At 44.8% G+C, this 19438-nt stretch overlaps 1 protein-coding gene across 1 annotated transcript in view; it reads left to right on the top strand.

The window, feature by feature from the left end:
* CDC42BPB (CDC42 binding protein kinase beta) overlaps positions 1-19438 on the top strand; it is a 709648-nt gene that overhangs the window by 570442 nt on the left and 119768 nt on the right. Inside the window, exons 31-32 of the mRNA XM_078660224.1 lie at positions 7796-7893; positions 7989-8073. Of these exons, the coding sequence (XP_078516350.1) occupies positions 7796-7893; positions 7989-8073 (183 nt within the window). The remainder of the gene's footprint in view (positions 1-7795; positions 7894-7988; positions 8074-19438) is intronic.

The following is a 19438-nucleotide window of genomic DNA, read 5'->3' as shown; positions in this document are numbered from 1 at the left end:
AAGTGCTTGAGGCATCGGGCAAACGGGTGGCTGCGCAGGCTGCCAATATCTGGCGTATATCAAACACACAGGCACTATTGGCACGATACGATAGAGCGCATTACGACACCCTAGAACAGCTCCTTCAACACCTACCTGATGAGTTTAAGGAGGCAGCCGAAATGCTCATACAAGAGGGAAAGCTCATCTCAAACGCCGCAATAAAGTGTGCACTTGATGTGGCTGATACAGCGGCTAGGGCGATTAACACTAGCGTCATGTTAAGGCGACAGGCATGGCTTCGCATATCAGGATTTAAACCTGACATTCAAACAACCATACTCAACCAGCCCGTTAATCCTGACAGACTGTTTGGCCCAGATGTTGACACCACCCTCGAAAAAATTAAAAAGGACAATGAGACCGCTAAGTCCATGGGGGCGCTTCAGTCTCAACAATTCAGGGGGAGCACTTTTCGTCGCTCAGGAGCACGTGGTGTTACCAGAGGACACTTGGGTCAACAGACACAATTCACAAAAGGTGGTGCACAATCCTCGTACCCCAAGCAGGGTAGAGGGGGTTACAGGGGTAACAGTGCCAAGGGCAGAGGCAGAGGAAACAACAACTCCCGTTCCTCTGCCGCCAACAAACAGTGACTCTCTGTCACTGCCCCCCGACCATCCAACACCTGTCGGGGGGAGACTCCAGCAGTTCCTGCCAGTCTGGACATCCATCACCACAGACAGGTGGGTAAGACAGCTTAACCAGTACGGCTATTGTTTGGAGTTAACATCTACTCCACCCACCATTCCCCCAAGACAACGTCCTATGTCAGCAGAGCACTTGCACTTATTGCAGCAGGAAGTTGTGGTGATGCTGCAAAAAGGCGCAATCGAGCTCGTACCAGTGGAGGAGGAAGGCACAGGGGTCTATTCCCTGTACTTCCTTATCCCAAAAAAGGACGGATCCCTCAGACCCATTCTGGATCTACGCCCCCTCAACCTGTATATACTGTCAGAACACTTTCACATGCTTACACTGCAGCAGATTCTTCCCCTGCTAAACCAAGGGGACTTCCTAGCAACCTTGGACCTCAAGGATGCTTATTTCCACATACCACTCCACCCATCCCACAGAAAATACCTCAGGTTTACCATTCAAAACAGGCACTATCAGTTCAAGGTCCTACCCTTCGGAGTGACCACTGCCCCCAGAGTATTTACAAAGTGTCTGGCGACAGTTGCGGCGCACCTCAGGAGGCAGAACATACATGTCTACCCTTACCTGGACGACTGGCTCGTTCAAGCAAAGTCGGAACGGCAGTGCGCCGCGGACATGTCCCACACCATTCACCTCCTCCACAGTCTGGGGTTCTCGCTAAACTACCCAAAGTCGCACCTTCAACCAGCCCATGTGCGGCAGTATCTCGGTGCGACAATAAATACCCTGACTGCTATGGCTCAGCCAAACCCGGTCAGGATCGACAACATTCAGTCGCTGATCCAGAGGTTCAGACCACAACACTCCCTACCAGCGAGGGTGTTCATGCAGTTGATAGGCATGATGGCCTCCTGCATCTTCATAGTCCCGCACGCAAGGTTGCACATGCGTCCACTCCAAGAATGCTTAGCGAATCAGTGGACACAGGCTCAGGGACAACTGACAGACCTAGTGTTGGTGACCGGTCGGGCATACAACTCTCTGCATTGGTGGAATCCACACAACCTTTGCAAGGGACGACCGTTCCAAGAGCCTGTGCCACAGATTATCCTAACAGCGGACGCATCTCTCCAAGGGTGGGGAGCGCATGTGCTCCACTACACGGTGCAGGGACTGTGGTCCACCCAGCAACAGAAGTTGCACATCAACTACCTGGAATTGATGGCAATCTTCATGGCGCTCAAGTCCTTCAAAGTACATCTGTGCAACAAGGTCGTGTTGATCCGGACGGACAACATGACAGCCATGTACTACATCCAGAAGCAGGGAGGTACTCACTCGCCACAGCTGTCTCACCTGGCTCAGAGCATGTGGAAGTGGGCCATTCAGAGGAACATTTTCCTCATGGCAGAACACCTCCCGGGCAAGGACAATCAGATGGCGGATCTGCTCAGCAGATACAGCCATCAAATGCACGAGTGGGAGATACATCCATCAGTACTCCACCCGTACTTCCAGCAGTGGGGTAATCCAGAGATAGACCTGTTTGCCACACAGGAAAACGCAAAATGCCAAAGCTTTGCCGCCAGGTTCCCTCACCCGGAATCGCAAGGGAATGCGATATGGATGAACTGGTCAGGCAGATTTGCGTACGCTTTTCCCCCAGCGCCTCTCATTCCGCTGGTGGCAAGAAAGCTAAAGCAACACTCGATGACGCTCATCCTGGTTGCTCCAACGTGGGCACGCCAACCATGGTACACCACGTTTCTAGAACTTTCCGTGGTACCGCATCAAAGGCTGCATCTCTCCCCAAGCCTCTTGACGCAGAACCATGGCGACATTCAGCATCCAGATCCGCAACAGCTCGATCTGGCTCCTGAGGTCCTAGAGTTTGGCTACCTCAACCTGCCTCCAGAATGCATGGATATCATACGAAAGGCGAGAAAGCCCACTACCAGAGCTTGCTATGCAGCAAAATGGAAGCGGTTTGTCATTTACTGTACAGAACACGATATCAACCCGCTAGACGCATCCATTCCTAACATCATCTGCTATTTGTTACATCTTTACAAATGCAATCTAGCGTACGCTTCCATTCGGATACACTTATCCGCCATAGCGGCTTATCTCCAGAACAGGCAGCATCTCTCTGTTTTCAGGGTGCCTGCCATTAAAGCCTTCCTAGAGGGACTGAAACGAGTCATTCCTCCGAGAACACCACCAGCTCCAGTGTGGAACCTCAATGTGGTCCTCACTAGGCTGATGGGCCCACCTTTCGAGCCACTGCACTCCTGCGAGCTTCAGTTCCTCACATGGAAAGTGGCATTTCTCATTGCTATTACGTCGCTCAGACGTGTTAGTGAGCTGCAAGCGCTCACAGTCCAGGAGCCATTCATACAAATTCATTCAAACAGGGTAGTACTACGCACTAACCCCAAATTCCTTCCGAAGGTGGTGTCACAGTTTCATATCAACCAAACTATTGACCTGCCCGCATTCTTTCAAAACCCACAAACGGTAGCGGAAAGAATGCCTCATACATTGGACGTTAGGAGGGCGTTGATGTACTACATTGACAGAACACAACACTTTAGGAAAACACAACAACTTTTTGTTGCCTTCTCAGCACAGCACAAAGGCAACCCTATTTCCAAAGCAGGAATAGCCAGATGGATTGTTAAGTGCATTCAAATCTGTTATCAAAAAGCTAAACGTACTTTAACAATACCCCCAAGGGCGCACTCCACACGCAAGTTGGGGGCCTCCATGGCTTTCCTGGGCAACATTCCTTTGGAAGACATTTGTAGAGCAGCTACGTGGTCTACACCACACACATTTACCAAACATTACTGTGTCGATGTGCATTCCAAACAGCAAGCAGCTGTAGGACAGGCTGTTCTCAAAACACTCTTTCAAGCTTCTGCAGCTGGCACGGGCAACCGCCCTTAGTGGAGGGACTGCTATGTATTCTATGCACTAGATATGAATTTAGCAGCCCACATGCCTCGAACTGAATATGCTACTTACCAGTATGCATCTGTTCTTGGCATGTAGGGCTGCTAACATTCATATCGCCCGCCCTCCTCCCCGGTGCCCGTAGCAGCTGCAGATACTCTCTTGCATTCAATCATTAGCATGGACATCCTTTACACTATTTCACTCCATCTCTGCCACAATGGCTAAAAACAATCTGGGGATGGAGTCGATGCCCATGCGCATTGTAGTCCAGGGGAGGAGCCACCTATCTCGTGATACTTCAAAGACTCTTCCAGGACAACAATGTGCAATCATCCGGACCCAACACTAGGCGGCGATCTATGCACTAGATATAAATGTTAGCAGCCCTACATGCCAAGAACAGATGCATACTGGTAAGTAGCATATTCGATTCTTCACCTTAAGAATATCCCCTAGCGCCAGACTAGACTGAGAATTTTCTCAGAGATGCTTCCCCATGCCAGTAGGAGGTGTGAGAAGTTGGCCTGATATGCAGTGCTCACTATTCTAGTGATCACTATGTATCAGTCCAAACAACCCTTATTGATGATTGGTTGTAAGTCAACCTTATAGACCAGCTATCCTAGTAGCATGGATACGAGCAGTCTAAGGCTAAGACTCTAGAGGGCGTGTTAAGCCAGCTGTTTTACCATCACATTACCCCTTGAACACCAAGTGAAAGGACACCACACAAGTTGTTATCAAAAATAAAGTATATTTATTTATAACAGGACTACCCTGGCTCTTTATGAGACAGGGAGCTAAGCACACAACAAAACTCTTAAAGAATTACTGAAAGTCGCACAATTTACACAAATGCCCGAGGGGCACGAAAAACCATATACACAAGAAGTGGAATGCGAATACTTTTCTAGACTGTAGAAACGCTAGGCCTACAATGCTGAACCCTTGGATTAGAAGCAGGAGGCCTAGGGACGCCGTGTGCAGAGTGGGAACTCTCAAGCGTAATGGGGGAACAAGTCTATGGATACTAGTAATTGCAAAGTTACTGTTCTCGGGCGAACCCGACTAGGTGGGTCGAAAACAAGGGTGGATCCGAACACTCAGGGTGTTGGACTATGCTGGAGCACCGGAGTACTCAGTTTACCTAGCCCAGGGGCTGCGGCTGCATAGGGTTCAAGTTGCGTCGGAAACCCTCGTTGAAGATCCAGGAGCCTGAAGAAAGAAGTTGCTGGCAGGCGGCCAGTGAAAAAGTTCGAGGTGATCCAAGCCTGGATCAGGGAAAAAGAAAACCTGTAAGCAGAGGGGACCAAGTTCTGAATCACTAGCCAGTGATTTAGGTGGGCACCAGGATGGCACCGGACGAAGTCACCTCGACCAGGTGAGTGGGCGCTGCTGGGCTCTGCAGTCTCTCGGACCAGGAGGCGTTGTCGGCGACCAGGATGGAGGTGCGAGCTGTCCCACGAAGGTCTCTGCTGTCGACGTCGCTGGACCCAGGATTGGGGCAACAAGTCTTGGCAAATGCAAGCCCACGCGGTGGACTTAAAATGGAGTCTGGAGTGGACCAGGAGGGTCCAGGGTGCTCCTCTTTTGGAGGGAAGCAAGGGCTAGTCTGGAGCAACCAGACCAGCGGTGGTTGTCGTCGTGAAGCGTCGTAAGAGGGCCACTAGCCAACGGGCAAGTGACCTGGACAACGCGGTGAGCAGCAAAGAGCAGAAGGGCCCCACGCAGATCTCGTGGATGCAGGGGGGCTGAACTTCGGTGCTGGTGCTGCTCTGGGTCGGGGCTTCTCTTACCCCAAAGCACTCAGTCGAGGGTCACTCGGTGGTCGTGCTGGACAAGCGTCGTGCAGTTCTGAAGATGGCCGGTCCCTCGAGGTCTCGTCGCACCCACGGATCACAGCTGGGCTGATGATGTAGGTTGAGGTCAGAGATGCCAGGGAAGCCGGTTCTCGTCGTGCTGGAGCAGTCTTGATCCGGAGGAGAGACTGGCAACAAACCGCGATGCTTGGTTGGTGCCTGCTGCTGCAGGGTGACTACTCCTTAGTCACAAGGGAGAAATCTTGAGGAGAGTCTTGAGTTCTTCGTGTAGAAGGTCGGTTCAGGATTCAAAGATTGATCTCATTTGGAAGGGGGCCAGTTCCTACCTTTATCCTGCAAAAAGGGGCTGGCACGCGACTAAGTCCTGCCCTATGGGTGGGACTAGGAGGGGGGTGGTTACACCCCTCTCCTTTGGCGGGCTTTCCCCAGATCAGGGGCTGGAGTGCCCCTGGAACTGGTTCAAGCCGGCCTATGCACAGTGAGCACCGGGGTACCACTTGCAGTCACCTTCCTCTAAAGCCCTGCCTACCTAGGATACACAAAATCCTGTCTGGGACGGTGCTGGCACCGCCCCTGGCAGGAAACCCTTTGTCCTTGCCTCCTGTGCTGGGAGGACTCCCAGCAGCAGGAGGGCAGACTTGTGTCTCGGTGGCAGCATCCATCTTGTGGAGCTGAGGCTATGTCTGACTTTAACCGGGGTTACAGGTTACTTACCTGTCGTGTCCCTCTAGAAGGGTGGAATGCTAACCCCGTCGCCAGAATTGGCGAGGGGTTAGTATTCCAATTCGTATGACACCTTACTCGACATGTTTTGATAAAGCGATACCAGAGTTGGGTTATAACCGCGAGGATTATAATGCACTTAAGAGTATATGGTATGCGTTATCATGGAACAGCTATTAGGACTTGGTTCCGCAAGCTGCAAATGGGCTCAGCTCATGCCGGAGCACCATTTCACATTATTCCAAGCACTCTGCCTTCAGGATTGTTAAGGCCTGCCATAGGAGTGACTGATAGGAATATATGTGTCCATTTTAGGGTTAGATATAGGAATACTATATCTAAAGCAAAGGGTGATTACACCACCTTGCCCCAGCTGTCGTGCAGCCAGTTGTGTCAGATTTGGATGGCCAGCCAGGGGTGGCATAATACATGCTGCAGCCCCTGGTTGGCCCTGGGCACACCTATGCCCTGGGTACCTAAGGTACACTGTACAGGGACTGATAAGGTGACTCAGTATCCAATTAGATATGTACCTAAGGTACATGGAATCCATTTTACAGAGAGAGCAGTAGGCCTGGGGTCCTGAATAGCAGGGCCCCAGATCAACTAAGTCAGAAAACCAGCAAAACACCAGGCAAAAAGTTGGGGGCAACCATAGTCAGGGATCTACCTTCCTACAGGAGGCACCATCTGACTTTGTGCAGCTGTGAAACTGACAAATTGAAGCAACACATAAGGGCCAAACCCTGTATGCTGACGTCCGTTCCTTTCTTTCTCCTGCGACTTCAAAAATTGTCAAGACAGTGGGCACAGAGCGATGTGTACCTTAAAAACTACAGAATTCATGGGAATGAATGTCTAGTATCACTGGCTGCCTGGAGTAGCTTGTTCTAATTTAGGGGCTGACCCTGCAATACCCCAAAAGTAAACAAAAGCCTTCCTGATACACAATAATTTACCATTAATATGAACGTCTTCCATGTATCTGCAGCACCACCTTTCAGCATGCAGTGTTTATTGCTCCCAGTGCTTTGTGAAAATTGTGGATTCCCCATATAGAGGCAGTTGCTATGTAGAGAGTACTGTGTATGCTGTATATTAATTGTTTTAGCATAGACTATATGCTGAGCACCTGTACAAGATGGTGATGAACGAGTAGCATGTGATCTTATTGAATCACCTGAAGTTTATCAAATCCTTGGAGATGGTAACTCTATTACTACAACAACAGTAATTGTCTGAAAGTGGAACTTAGATGCTAGCACACATTGTTACAGGACAAGGTCAATGAAAGACATGTGCTTACCTATTAATCCAATCAGACTACCGATGCGCATGGCTGAATTTGATTCCAGGTTATGATTTGCTGCTGTTTACTGTTCATCTACGCTCCACAAATCGTACAGCTCAAACTACTTTCTTAAACAGAATTTTTACTAATATTTGCCCCTCCAATTGTCGAAAGATTCAAAGAATGGCTTATTAATATATTAACTTGCTGGGTTTAAAAACATAAACTACATTTGCTTCTAAAGTAATCAGGTATTTGATGACAGGCTTATCTAAACCAATCATTGATGAAATACTATACTTATTTGTTTGTGTTTTGAAGTTGCAATACAAATTTTGACCTAGTGTGATTTTGTTCATGTCAGGTTGCACTTCCTCTCATGTGACATTGTACACTGAGTATGGCATTGACGTCTTTGATGTTTACAGCATGGAATGGGTTCAGACCATTGGCCTCAGGCGGGTGAGTACCTCAAAAAATTTCTATATTGTATTGAATGATTACCTTTCAAATGTGCACAACACAAAACATCTTCTTGACCTCCTTGATCCTCACAGATTAAACCATTGAATGTGGAAGGCACACTAAACCTGCTAAATTCGGAACCACCGCGACTATTATATTTGAAGAACATGTTCTCAGGTTAGTGTGGTGTTCAAATATTTATTTGTGTCTGATGGATAGTAATCTTAGAAACAAATACTGAAAGGAATAACATTGACGCCTATTTTGCTTGAGAATAAAAGCTACCTATTGCCTTGAATACGTTGTTCCTGAAACATTTTGTAGAAAGGAGTATACATCACTGTTGTGAGTAATTTGATTGTAAGCGCAAATTCAGTCCACTTTCAGTGCTTTGTCAGGCACCAAAACCTAAAAGAAAGCTTGGCCTCATTGAGGGTTTAATTGTTTATAATGCTGCTAAATATGTGTGTGTATGTGTATATATGTATTTACACACACACACCCTCCCTCCCTCCAGCGCAGTGTTGATTGTGTAGTTATAGTTAGGATTGTTTTTCCATTTTTGTGTAGCTAAGAATTTCAACACCATTTGGCAAATCTCCACAACATTTTTCAAAATGTGCTACTTTTTGACTGGTTTGTGCAAGGAAGGTTTTGGGGTGGTCTGTCAAGAGGGGGCTGGGATAAAGGGTAGGGGGGGTCACAAAACATGTTTTCCCCTTTCATTTTTCTTTAGGAACTTTATATACAGCTACAGCCCAAACCGTTGAACGGATTTACACCAAATTTGACAGAAAGCTAGGTCTTGTCCTGAAGGAGGACTTTTTATGTTTTGGTATAAATCTATTCAGTAGTTTTGGAAAATTAATGTTTAAAAAATGTGTAGATATCACACCACGGAGGATCTGTGGGGCCGACGGGTCTCCTGCTGCGATTGGCTGCCACCACATTAACCAGCAAGTGGTAACAGCCATCTTAGAACTCAGGCCTCAGTCCTGAGTCTAAAGAAAAAAAGCAAAGCAAAAGACAGAGGGAGCAGAGTGGAGATACCCTGACCCCCCCTAGGCCTGCCGGTGGCCCAAAAAGTATTTTTCATAAAGATTTTGAAGGATCCGCAAATCTGAGGCAAAGAAAAAAAAAGTTCAGGCTCTTCGCTTGTTTTATCAACATCCCCCACATGTTTTTATTGAGGGGGGAGAGGGACACTTACGCTACCTCCTCGACCACTGAGAGACCCCAGGGACCCAAAACCCCAGGTAAAGAAGGGGTGGTCTGCCTCCTTCCCGAACCTAATTAGGCCCCGGTACTAATCCCTGGAGCCAAAATGTATTAGAAGGGGTGAGTCCATGTGGTCACCCTCCCTGAGCCTATAGAGGCTGAGTATTAAGATGACGCAAAAGGGGTCTGCCCCCCCCCCTCCTAGAACCCAATTGGGCCCCGGGGACCTTATCCTCGGGGCCCAAATGTAGAGGGGGCGCGTGTCCACACTTTCTGAGCCTTAAAAACGGCTTTGCGACCCCGTCTCCCAGGGTCATCCCACTGATTGAAAGGGCAGCTGGGCTGCATGGTCGCCCCTCCTTGAGTCTTTAAAGGCCCCGGGGTCTCCTGTCCTAAGGGCCAGCTCCGTGACTGTGTCCCAAGGAGCCCACCCCAGGACATAGTTGTTTCCGTGAGCTCACCAGCATGGGCAGGGAAAAAGATTTGCTCCTGCCGGGCAGGAGCATTTTTTAATCTCCTGCCAAACAGGAGCAATCAGGAAATCTGCTCCCAGCCGGCGGGAGGTTTAAAATGCTTCAGCTGGTTGGAAGCTGACTTCTGTTACCCAACCAACACTCATGCATGGGATAGGCTGCCTCTGCTAGATTAGCTAGGCGCTTTGGCTGACCCCCCACAGCATGGGTGTTGGCTGCCTGCTCGGAATTGGCCACAGGACTTGGCTAACCTCGCAGTGTATTGGTAAAGTGCCTGCTGGGGGTTTGGAAGCGGAGCCTGGCCACAAGCCAGGCCCTGTGGCCAATGTCCCGCCACTCATGGCAACTCCGGACAAAGCCCATAAGTGCACAGCCTTTGGCCATGTGTGGCTTGGGGATAGCTTTACGTATGGTAAAATATTACTTCAGGTGAGACGAACCCTAGAAATTCACTAAAAAAACAAAGGTTAAACTATCATTTGAGTTAGGTGAAATGTTTAGTAACAACAACATTTTCAAGTAAAAAAAAAAAACACAGCAATGCACCAACTTTATTTATAGTTGTCACAAGTAACTGTAACTTGTGCTGTAAGGTAACTGTTACTCGCACTCTCGCCCTCCACTGTTAATTGGCCTACATATTACATCACTCATGACATCTTATAAGTCATCATTGATAATATCACTGCAACATTTACAAGAACATTTTTGATGAGAAACCTGCATGGCAGGGATGCGAGTTATAGTTAACCTAGAGCACAAGTTATATTTACTTGAGATAACTCCAACTATAGTATAACTACTGAATTTCTGTAGTTCTTTGAGTGTAAAACCTTGTTGTTACTGAAAATGTCACCTATCTGTAATGTTACATTAACCTCCCCCTCACCCCCAACCCTCATAAGTATTTTTTTTTCTCATTGAAAAAAACAAAGGTTACAAGGATTTTATAGTTCGGTTCAGATTTTGCATGCACAAATCCATATAAATTCAGCAGTTCTAGTTAGTTATGTCAGGAAACTATAACTCGTGCCCTAAGTTAACTATACTCATGCCTGTAACCTTTGGTTTTTTTTTTTAAATTCTATTTACGGACTAGAATGCCGCTGTAACCTTTGTTTTTTTATCAGTGGAGTTCAATAAAGTTAAGGTCTATTTAATTGCCTTGAGGTAATCCAACCCGGCCGCTCACAGCTAAAAGGCCAAATCTCCAGGTACCCAGGAGGGGGTCTGCTGCGGGGTCTGGCATGCAGCCAGTCCCTGTGGCCAACATCCCACCCCCTCCCCTTGCAGGCACCCAATACCCGCCATGCATGACCTTTTGCTGTACTCAGCAGGGGTTAGCTGCAGGGCCCCCACATTCAGGCAGCCAGGTAGGGGGGGGCACGCAGCCCAACTCCCCAGGCAAATTACAGTCCCGGGGACCCCATTCCCCGGAGCCCATCCATATTGTAGATGGGGAGGAGGGGCATGTATCCCCTGTCCCGGACCGATTTCGGCCTCTGTAGCCCTAGCCCCATCCCCCAGGGCCCAGCCTTTTTCTAGATGCGAGGGTGAACACTCGGGTCCCTTCCTCAGGCCAATTTGGCCCCGGGGACCCTATCCCAGGGCACTGTACGTTTTTAAATTGGGAGGGGAGCTCGCAACCCCCTCCCTTGGCCAGTAGCCGCCCCGGGGACCTCATTCATCATGGTCTGGCCAATTAAAAAAAAGGGAGCAGGCCCCCCGCTCCTGGCCGGTTTTGTCCCCGGGGACGGGACCCCTCGGGGCCATTCATATAGTAAATGGGGAGGGGGCACGCAGCCCCCTCTCCGGGCTGATTCCGGCCCTTTGAGCCAAACCTTATTCTAAATGGGAGGAGCAGCATGCAGCCCCCTCCCAAGGCCAATTTGGCCCTGGGACCCCATCCCTTGAGGCCTGGCCAATTAACAATGGAGTGGGCCAACATACCCAGGCCAGTTTTGACCCCAGGAACCCCATTCCCCGGGGCCTAACCAGTCAATGGTGGGTGCTCTGGCCGCATCCAGGATATCCAGTGTCTGGTTCTTGGGGGGCTGTGGTGGGAGCTGCAATGCCCCAGCTAGCTTCCCAACTCCAGCGGGAGCTGGAGTTACTCCTGCATGTAGGGAGCAGCAAAGAATGCTCCTCCCTGCATGCAGGAGCAATTTTTTCATCTGTTTCTATGCCAGTTTCACAGCTGGCAGGGAAACAGATAAAAAGTCCGTTCCCAGTGGCCGGGAGCATTTTTAATGCTCCCACCCTCTAAAAATTGACTTTGTGTTTGCTCTCACTTGGCGAGAGCTTTAAAGCGAGAGCAAACACTGTATTTCCAGAGGGTAGGCACTCCGGGACGTAACAGGAGCCCGGCTTTGGTGGACGGGGGCCCTAGGGCCATTAATGGCTCAGAGACAGCGGCTTCATTTGCCCCTCACTTTAGATTGCACAGTTGGGCTCAGGGTTTGTATCCCTGGGCCGACGCGGCCCTGGGAGGGGGCCACATGGCCCTCATCCCCCATTTTGCACATAGCCAAGGGGGTGGAGAGGTCCACATCTCAAGATGTCTGCCAATACTTCTGGTTGAATGTTTATGATCCAATTGGATCTCCATATAGAATTCACATATATATATATATATATATATTATTATTATTTTTTTTTTTGCTTTTTTTTTTCCTTAAGAACTCTAAAACTTCTGGAAGGTTTTACACTAAATTACAAAGAGAAATCTTTGTGGGACAAGATCTAGCTTTCTGTCAAATTTGTTGTAATTCTGTTCAGCGGTTCGGGCTGTAGTCGTGTCTTAAATCCCTATGGAAAATTGCATGGGGAAAAAGGCATTTTGGGACTCGAATTTTCTCTGCCGACACTTGACGAATCACCCTGAAACTTTTCAAACATCAGCTGAAGTGAATTGGTGTTCTAATTTTGAAAACTTTGTGAAGATTCGTCACATTAAGCCAAAGTCATTGGCAAAAGAAAAATGCTTTGTCTAAGGAAACCAGATCCCAACTGTAACTGCTACTGGTGGCTGCCAGTAGGTGATATATGTACATACGTGTGTGAGTGTGTGTGTGTAATATATATATATATATATCTGATTGGGGCTAAGATAATGAAAGAGTGGATGGAATTTATAGCCATCAAGCTTTACTTCAATGGAAGAACTGCAGGCCTACAAAGAAGAACCATGTTAATTGACAAGAGGTCACTGGGAGGGCTACTGAGTCTTGTTTCACTTGAATCCTAGAGCTGTGGACTATCAGTAAGTGCCAGCCCTGTTTTAAGTGCTTTGTATATATGTATATATATATATATATATATAATGCTCCAACTCTTTCTCTTTCACAAAGAAATCTAGAATTGTGAAATGTAAGTGATTTACCATCATTTCACCCAAACAGTTTTTGTTTTTAAATCAAATTTGATTACTTGTTGTTCAAACAAAAAATTGAGCCGTGTATCGGCCATTATCCTTCCTTAGATGTTATACAGGTCTGTTTATCAAATCAAATCAACCAAAACATTTTCTACTCTATATACATTATCATTTTTCCATAATTCGTATCAAATTTCATTTTTTTCTTTATCATTTTTTAGTTCATCTTATCAAATTCCTGTTATTTTCACGGTTATGCGTTCACCAAGGCACATCTCATAACTTCAAATTAGATTTCAAAGTCACAAGTTGATCAAAACCAAAATTATAAAAGAAACATTATTTCATTCTAATTCACCTTGAAACACTTATCCTTCTATACATATATATACATACATACATATATATACAATTATGCAGATAATGGTACCATAAATGCATCCTTTGTATTTTCTTCATATGGTGTTACCATTCATTTATGTACCAATATGGACCATCAGGTCCTCACCACTGTTCATGCCCCAAGGTGTTTTGGTATGGAGGTCGATAATATACCTCGATTCTAGTCTTCGGAGTTTCTTAAGTCTATCCCCTCCTCTGATATTATCAGGGACTGAATCAAATCCATAGCACAGTAATTGGTTCCGATCGCTTTTATGATTTTCCGCAAAATGTCTTGCGACCGGATATGCTTGATCTGCCTTGTCTATTGCCCTCATGTGCTCTAATATCCGGATTTTAAAAGGATGCACCGTACTGCCTATATAGCGCAGCCCGCATGGGCAGACAAGACAGTACACCACGTACGGTGTACTACAGGTAATAAACCTGTTGATTTTCTTGACTGTGCCAGTGTCTTGGATAGTGTATGTAAGCGCTCTCTTGCTGTTACAACACACTTTACACTTGTGACAGGGGAAAAAACCTTTCATACTCTTCAGAGTGTTAGCCTTGGAAGGGGCTTTTTCTAAGTGGCTCCGTACCAATTGGTCTCGAATGGACCTAGCCTTTTTAAATGTGACTAAAGGATGATTAGGAATATCCTCACCTATAACACTATATATATATATATATATATATATATATATATATATATATATACGAGCAGCAAAACGAAAACGTTCCCAAAAAACGGGGGCAATCAACACGCCGCAATTGGAGACGTTAAAAACTACTGGTACAACCAGTCCAACTATAATAAACCTTGCAAATATTGACTTGACCAAAGCGGAGAAGCAACTATTGATGTTAGGACTTTCATTTTGTCTTGAGAGTTCTTTCAAATATGCCACAATATATACAAAAGCATACGCAAATTAAAACTTAAGAAGTACTTTGCACAACAAGATATGGGCCAGGAGACGGACAGTATCAAACACTATGATTTAACACCTCAACGGTCTCCCCCACTTAGCGTAAATACAAGGGATATGGTAGCCCTTCAAACCATGCAAGATTTGCTTGATGAAAATATGACGGCCACACAAATGGAAGAGCAAAATGCCTTATCACAAAATAAAAACGATTTGGCAAAGGAAACAACTTTGTTCAAACCCAAATCAAACTTCAATCCAATCATGCCTCGAGATGCAATTGAAATATTCCAAGAGCACATAGTGAGTGGCATCAAAAAATTGAACCATAGAGTCCAGAGGCTGGCAAGAACAAAGAAGAAAAACAAAATGGACATACAATACCACTCACTAATGAAAAAACTCAAATCCAATACAGATTTGGTAATTAGGAACTCTGACAAAGGAGGCAACTTAGTTTTGTGGAACAAAAAGGACTACATTACAGAAGCAATGAATCAGCTTCAGGACAGGCAATGCTATCTCATATGCGACACAGCAACCCTTAAGGCTACATACAATAATACCGGGTGAAACTGATAGCCTGGAAAAATGCTGGGCTACTATCTCAACAAGAATATTTCTACTTACGGAATGATCATCCAACAACACCAATGTTGTATTTTATTCCTAAAATACATAAAAAACCCATCAACCCACCCGGAAGACCGATCATCTCCGCAAGAAACAGCCTCCTTGAACATACTTCTGTTTTTGTAGACCACTTTCTCCAAGACTATGTACAAAATTTACCTTCATACATCCGAGATACTGGATACGTGGTATATGTGCTGGAGTGTCCGTGTGGCCTTAGATATGTGAGAAGCACTACCCTACAGTGCCACAAAAGGATACTACCGCACATAACGGCCATTAAAAACAAAGATCAGGCCTATCCAGTAGCATGTCACTCTGAGGACCTACACAAGGGAGACCCTAAGGATTTGACATACTTTATGATTGATTCTATAACTCCAAATAAACGTGGAGGTAATAGGGAAAAGGCCCTCAGAAAAATGGAAACCAGATATATTTTGGAAATGGACAGCAAACATCCAGGAGGTCTCAATGGGACAGAGGGACTTTATACTTGTCTCTAGTCCCTTGAGGAAAAAAGATTCTCTCATCTAATCTCAACTAAAACTGAGTCAATAACAGCAACAATAATAAAAATAGAATATCTATCAACACATATAGGTGAACTAACATGATGCCTCCCTATATGTCTTTCACAGTTAGATTGTAAATAGGTTTTAGCTTTTTCCACACAAGGTAGGCTTAATGATATACATTTTTCTAAATTTACTTTTTTTGCACTTGCACTTTTTCACAAAACAACGTAAAGGCTTGTCAGACATATTTTACCAAACTGGGATAACCACAGGTTCACAATATCTAAGGGTGGAAGATGAGGATCACTTAGCTTAACATCGATAGCGTAAATACATCAGTTGCAATTAAGCATTTAAGCAAAGATATCTACCCTGAAACAGGACAGTTCACAATTTGATTGTTAGCAGTTGGGTATTCATACCAGAATGCCTTCAAATCAGGTCTGTTTATCAAATCTGTCTGTTCACAACTGCAAAGCATAGCTATCAATAAGTGATTCATGTCCATCACTGAAATGTCCGGGTTGGTAAATGCAAAACACAGGCAAACTCTTGATGAAAGATGTTTAAAAAAACAAATTAGGTTTTTTAAACTAAATCTTTTAAATACTTAGTTATATATTTATATTTACATTTGTATTTATATATGTATATTTATTTATATATTTGTATATTTATTTATGAGAGTGTAAAAACAGAGAGGAATGCATTACCTATGTACAAGTAACTCATGCTGACTTGACTTTCCTTATGTTTTACCTTGCACATGTCACTTAAAGAAAAAGGTTAAAAAATGGCTTAAATGGCAAACCTAGAACTGTGTAACATGTCATGTGATCAAGGGTCTACGGACCCGAAACGCGTCATGGCTGAGGTTTGATTGAGCTGCAATAAACAACTCACTGCTCTGCACCAAATCGTGGTCCGGGTCCTGTCTTTTCTCCTGTGGAAATCTGCAGTTCGAGAGGAGTTGCTGTGATATATATATATATATATATATATATATCTGTGAATCCCTCACACAGCCTCGAGCATCATAGTGCTGTACACAGTTGGGATAGAGTTATACATTGAGGATTACACAATTGCTTTTACAGACTGCAGTGGAGAAGTAATACGACAGGATAGTAATCAACACTATCTGGGTCAGAGACAAAGAGCTACCATGCCATCCTGTAGGAGGAAAATTAGACATTAAAGGAATGGATAACAGTTTGAATTATAAGAGCAAAGGTGATCACAGCAAACAGTTTATCAAGCAATGCTGACATTTATTTCATTGGTTTTGTTGTGTAGTGGTTATTCATGCAGTGTGGCCTGAACCAAGACCATCAGTAATCTGTGTAGTTTTTGCATGTATGCCATTCTTTTCCTTTTCCATGGTACTCTTTAATACAGATTCAGTTGCTATTCAAAATCTGCATGTTGTGAAAAGTTGTGCCAATGATGCAGTGCACTAACATGAATAGAATTACAAAATATTAGAGGTTTATAGGAGGTGGACACCGTGGAGAACCTGGGTCTAAGGGGAGCAATCCAGTCTTCTCCAGTATTCTGAATATTTCTAACCTTATTTCTAACACCCTATCATCCTGAGTTTCATGCATGTTTGCCCAACTAGACCGAAGATATTGAAGAAAGAAAACATGTCTAAAACATGTCTTTCCTTTATAAACTCAGATCTAACTGTAACTGCATAGTGGTGACCAGCACTGTATAATACATTTGTGTATATCTATATATATATATATATATATATATATATATATATATATATATATATATATATATATATATATATATATATATATATATATATATATTCGGTATGTGTCGTCCTTAATTCAGCATGCCCAGCCAAAAAGTGAGGAAGAGACGAGACCCGTTCTTTGGTGTTTACTTATTTATTCTGCCCAACACCAGTCTGCCATGACGCGTTTCGGCTGCCAAGAGCCTTGATCACATGACACAGTCATGGTGGCTGGCCACCCGTTTTAAAGTGCAAAGTGCCTGCTGCGTGGTGAACATAGTAGAAATACTATATGCATAAATACATTTGTCCCTTAGATGTAAATTTAGCTTGCAGTAATAAAAGTACAATACATGATACATTGATCTTGACTGTATAAATACAATTGTGTCACTGTTTGTCACTGAAACCTTTGTTAACTGGTGTGTATGCACAAATTGAAATATGAGGAATAATGCGGCCATTCGGAATAAAATACATTAAAACACATAAATAAATAAAAATATATTAAAAATATATAAATATTCCTAATCCGTGCCCCAGTCACCTCAAAACAAGGCTTATTTTTGAATGCTCCAATTATAAAACATATCACATTGTTAACCGTATGCTAATGGAGCAACAGTAAGATCTGTGCAAAACACGCCAATTGGATATTGCATAGAAGTGGCTGTGAGCCATAACTGCAATACTGCCCATGTGGGCAATTCTAATACTTGTGCAAATTAGCAATAGGTTCAGTGCAAGTTAGCTAAATGTGCAACATCACGCAATGGTAAAATCAAAGTGCTACCAGTGATTAAAACAAAATTGTGCAAGATAGATAAAAAGAATAGATGAAATATCTCATGATTCAAAGATTGACGTGTGAAGGACAGGGGAAGTTCATAGTTTGAAAATATACATCTGAATAAAAATACAAGTTACAAGTACAGCTTCAGTGCACAATTGTCTTATTAACAGAGCGACCAGTCTATAGGTATGTGTGACAATCCTCACTGTTGTTGAGACCATTGGGTATCTTGCTGTCCAGCATAATAATATACCTGGGGCCAGATGTAGGTAGCCAAATACCGGTCGGTAACGGCCGATTTCGGCCGTTACCGACCGGTATTTGGCTTTTGAGATGTAGGGGGACAGAAACAGGCTCTTTCGGTATTTTTACCGAATCTGTAAATATACCGGTCTGTAAATTTACCGATCGGTATTTTTACAGATTCGGTAAAATTGAGATGTAGGTGGGACTCTTCTGAGTCCCACAAGCCTTACAGAATCGGTATTTTACCATCAAATTCAATTTGATGGTAAAATACCGATTCCGGTGTGCATGCACATGTGTGCATGCACACCTATGCCATATGACAGGCAGACCTGCCCTTAGGGCAGGTATGCCTGCCACATGGCACCCGAGCCTCTTTTGGGGGTGCCAGAGGGTGTCAAAGTGACACCCCCTGCACCCTTGTCAAATTCGGTATTTACCGATTCAGTAAATACCGAATCGGTAATGCCCATTCATTCCTATGGGCTTCAAAGCCCATAGGAATGAATGGGCATTACCGGTCGGTATTTACCGAATCGGTAAATACAGATTTTTACCGATTCGGTAAAAAAAACATCTGGATGGTCCTACATGTCCCCCCTTCATATTTACCGATTCTTAATTACCGAATCGGTAAAATTCGGTAATTAAGAATCGGTAAATAAATCCTACCTACATCTGGCCCCTAGTCTCTAATTTACGTAGTAGCCCTTCTCTGTCACCACCTCTTCTTTGGGGAGGGACGCTGTCAATAACAAAGTAGGATAGACCAGTTGGATTTTTGCTATGCATTTGTTCAAAGTGTCTGGCCACACGATACAAGGGGTCTGCATTGATGATGGCCCTCAAGTGCTGCAAGATTCTTTTGTGTACTTGAGGCCTAGTGCTCCCCACATACCTAAGCCCGCATGGGCATTCTAAAACATAAACCGCAAATTCTGATTTACAGTTCAGTTTCTCTCTTATTTTGATAGGATTGGGGGAGAATGGTATCATGTATTCTGATTTGCTGACACCATTTTTACAAGCTTTGCATGTGGCGCATTTCAAAAACCATCTACTGCCACCTAGCCACGAGCCCGTGACTAGTTCTGGGCTGCTGGAGACCAAACTGGTTTGCATTGATCTAGCTTTTCTGTATGTGATGTTGGGCGAGGTAGTCACTAAACTGCCTACAATAGGGTCACTCCTGATTAAAAACCAATTGTTTTTGACAATTTTC

The sequence above is a fragment of the Lissotriton helveticus genome, chromosome 9, assembly GCF_964261635.1.
Source record: "Lissotriton helveticus chromosome 9, aLisHel1.1, whole genome shotgun sequence".
NCBI classification, from domain to species: domain Eukaryota; kingdom Metazoa; phylum Chordata; class Amphibia; order Caudata; family Salamandridae; genus Lissotriton; species Lissotriton helveticus.
This window is presented reverse-complemented; position numbering and strand designations above follow the sequence as displayed.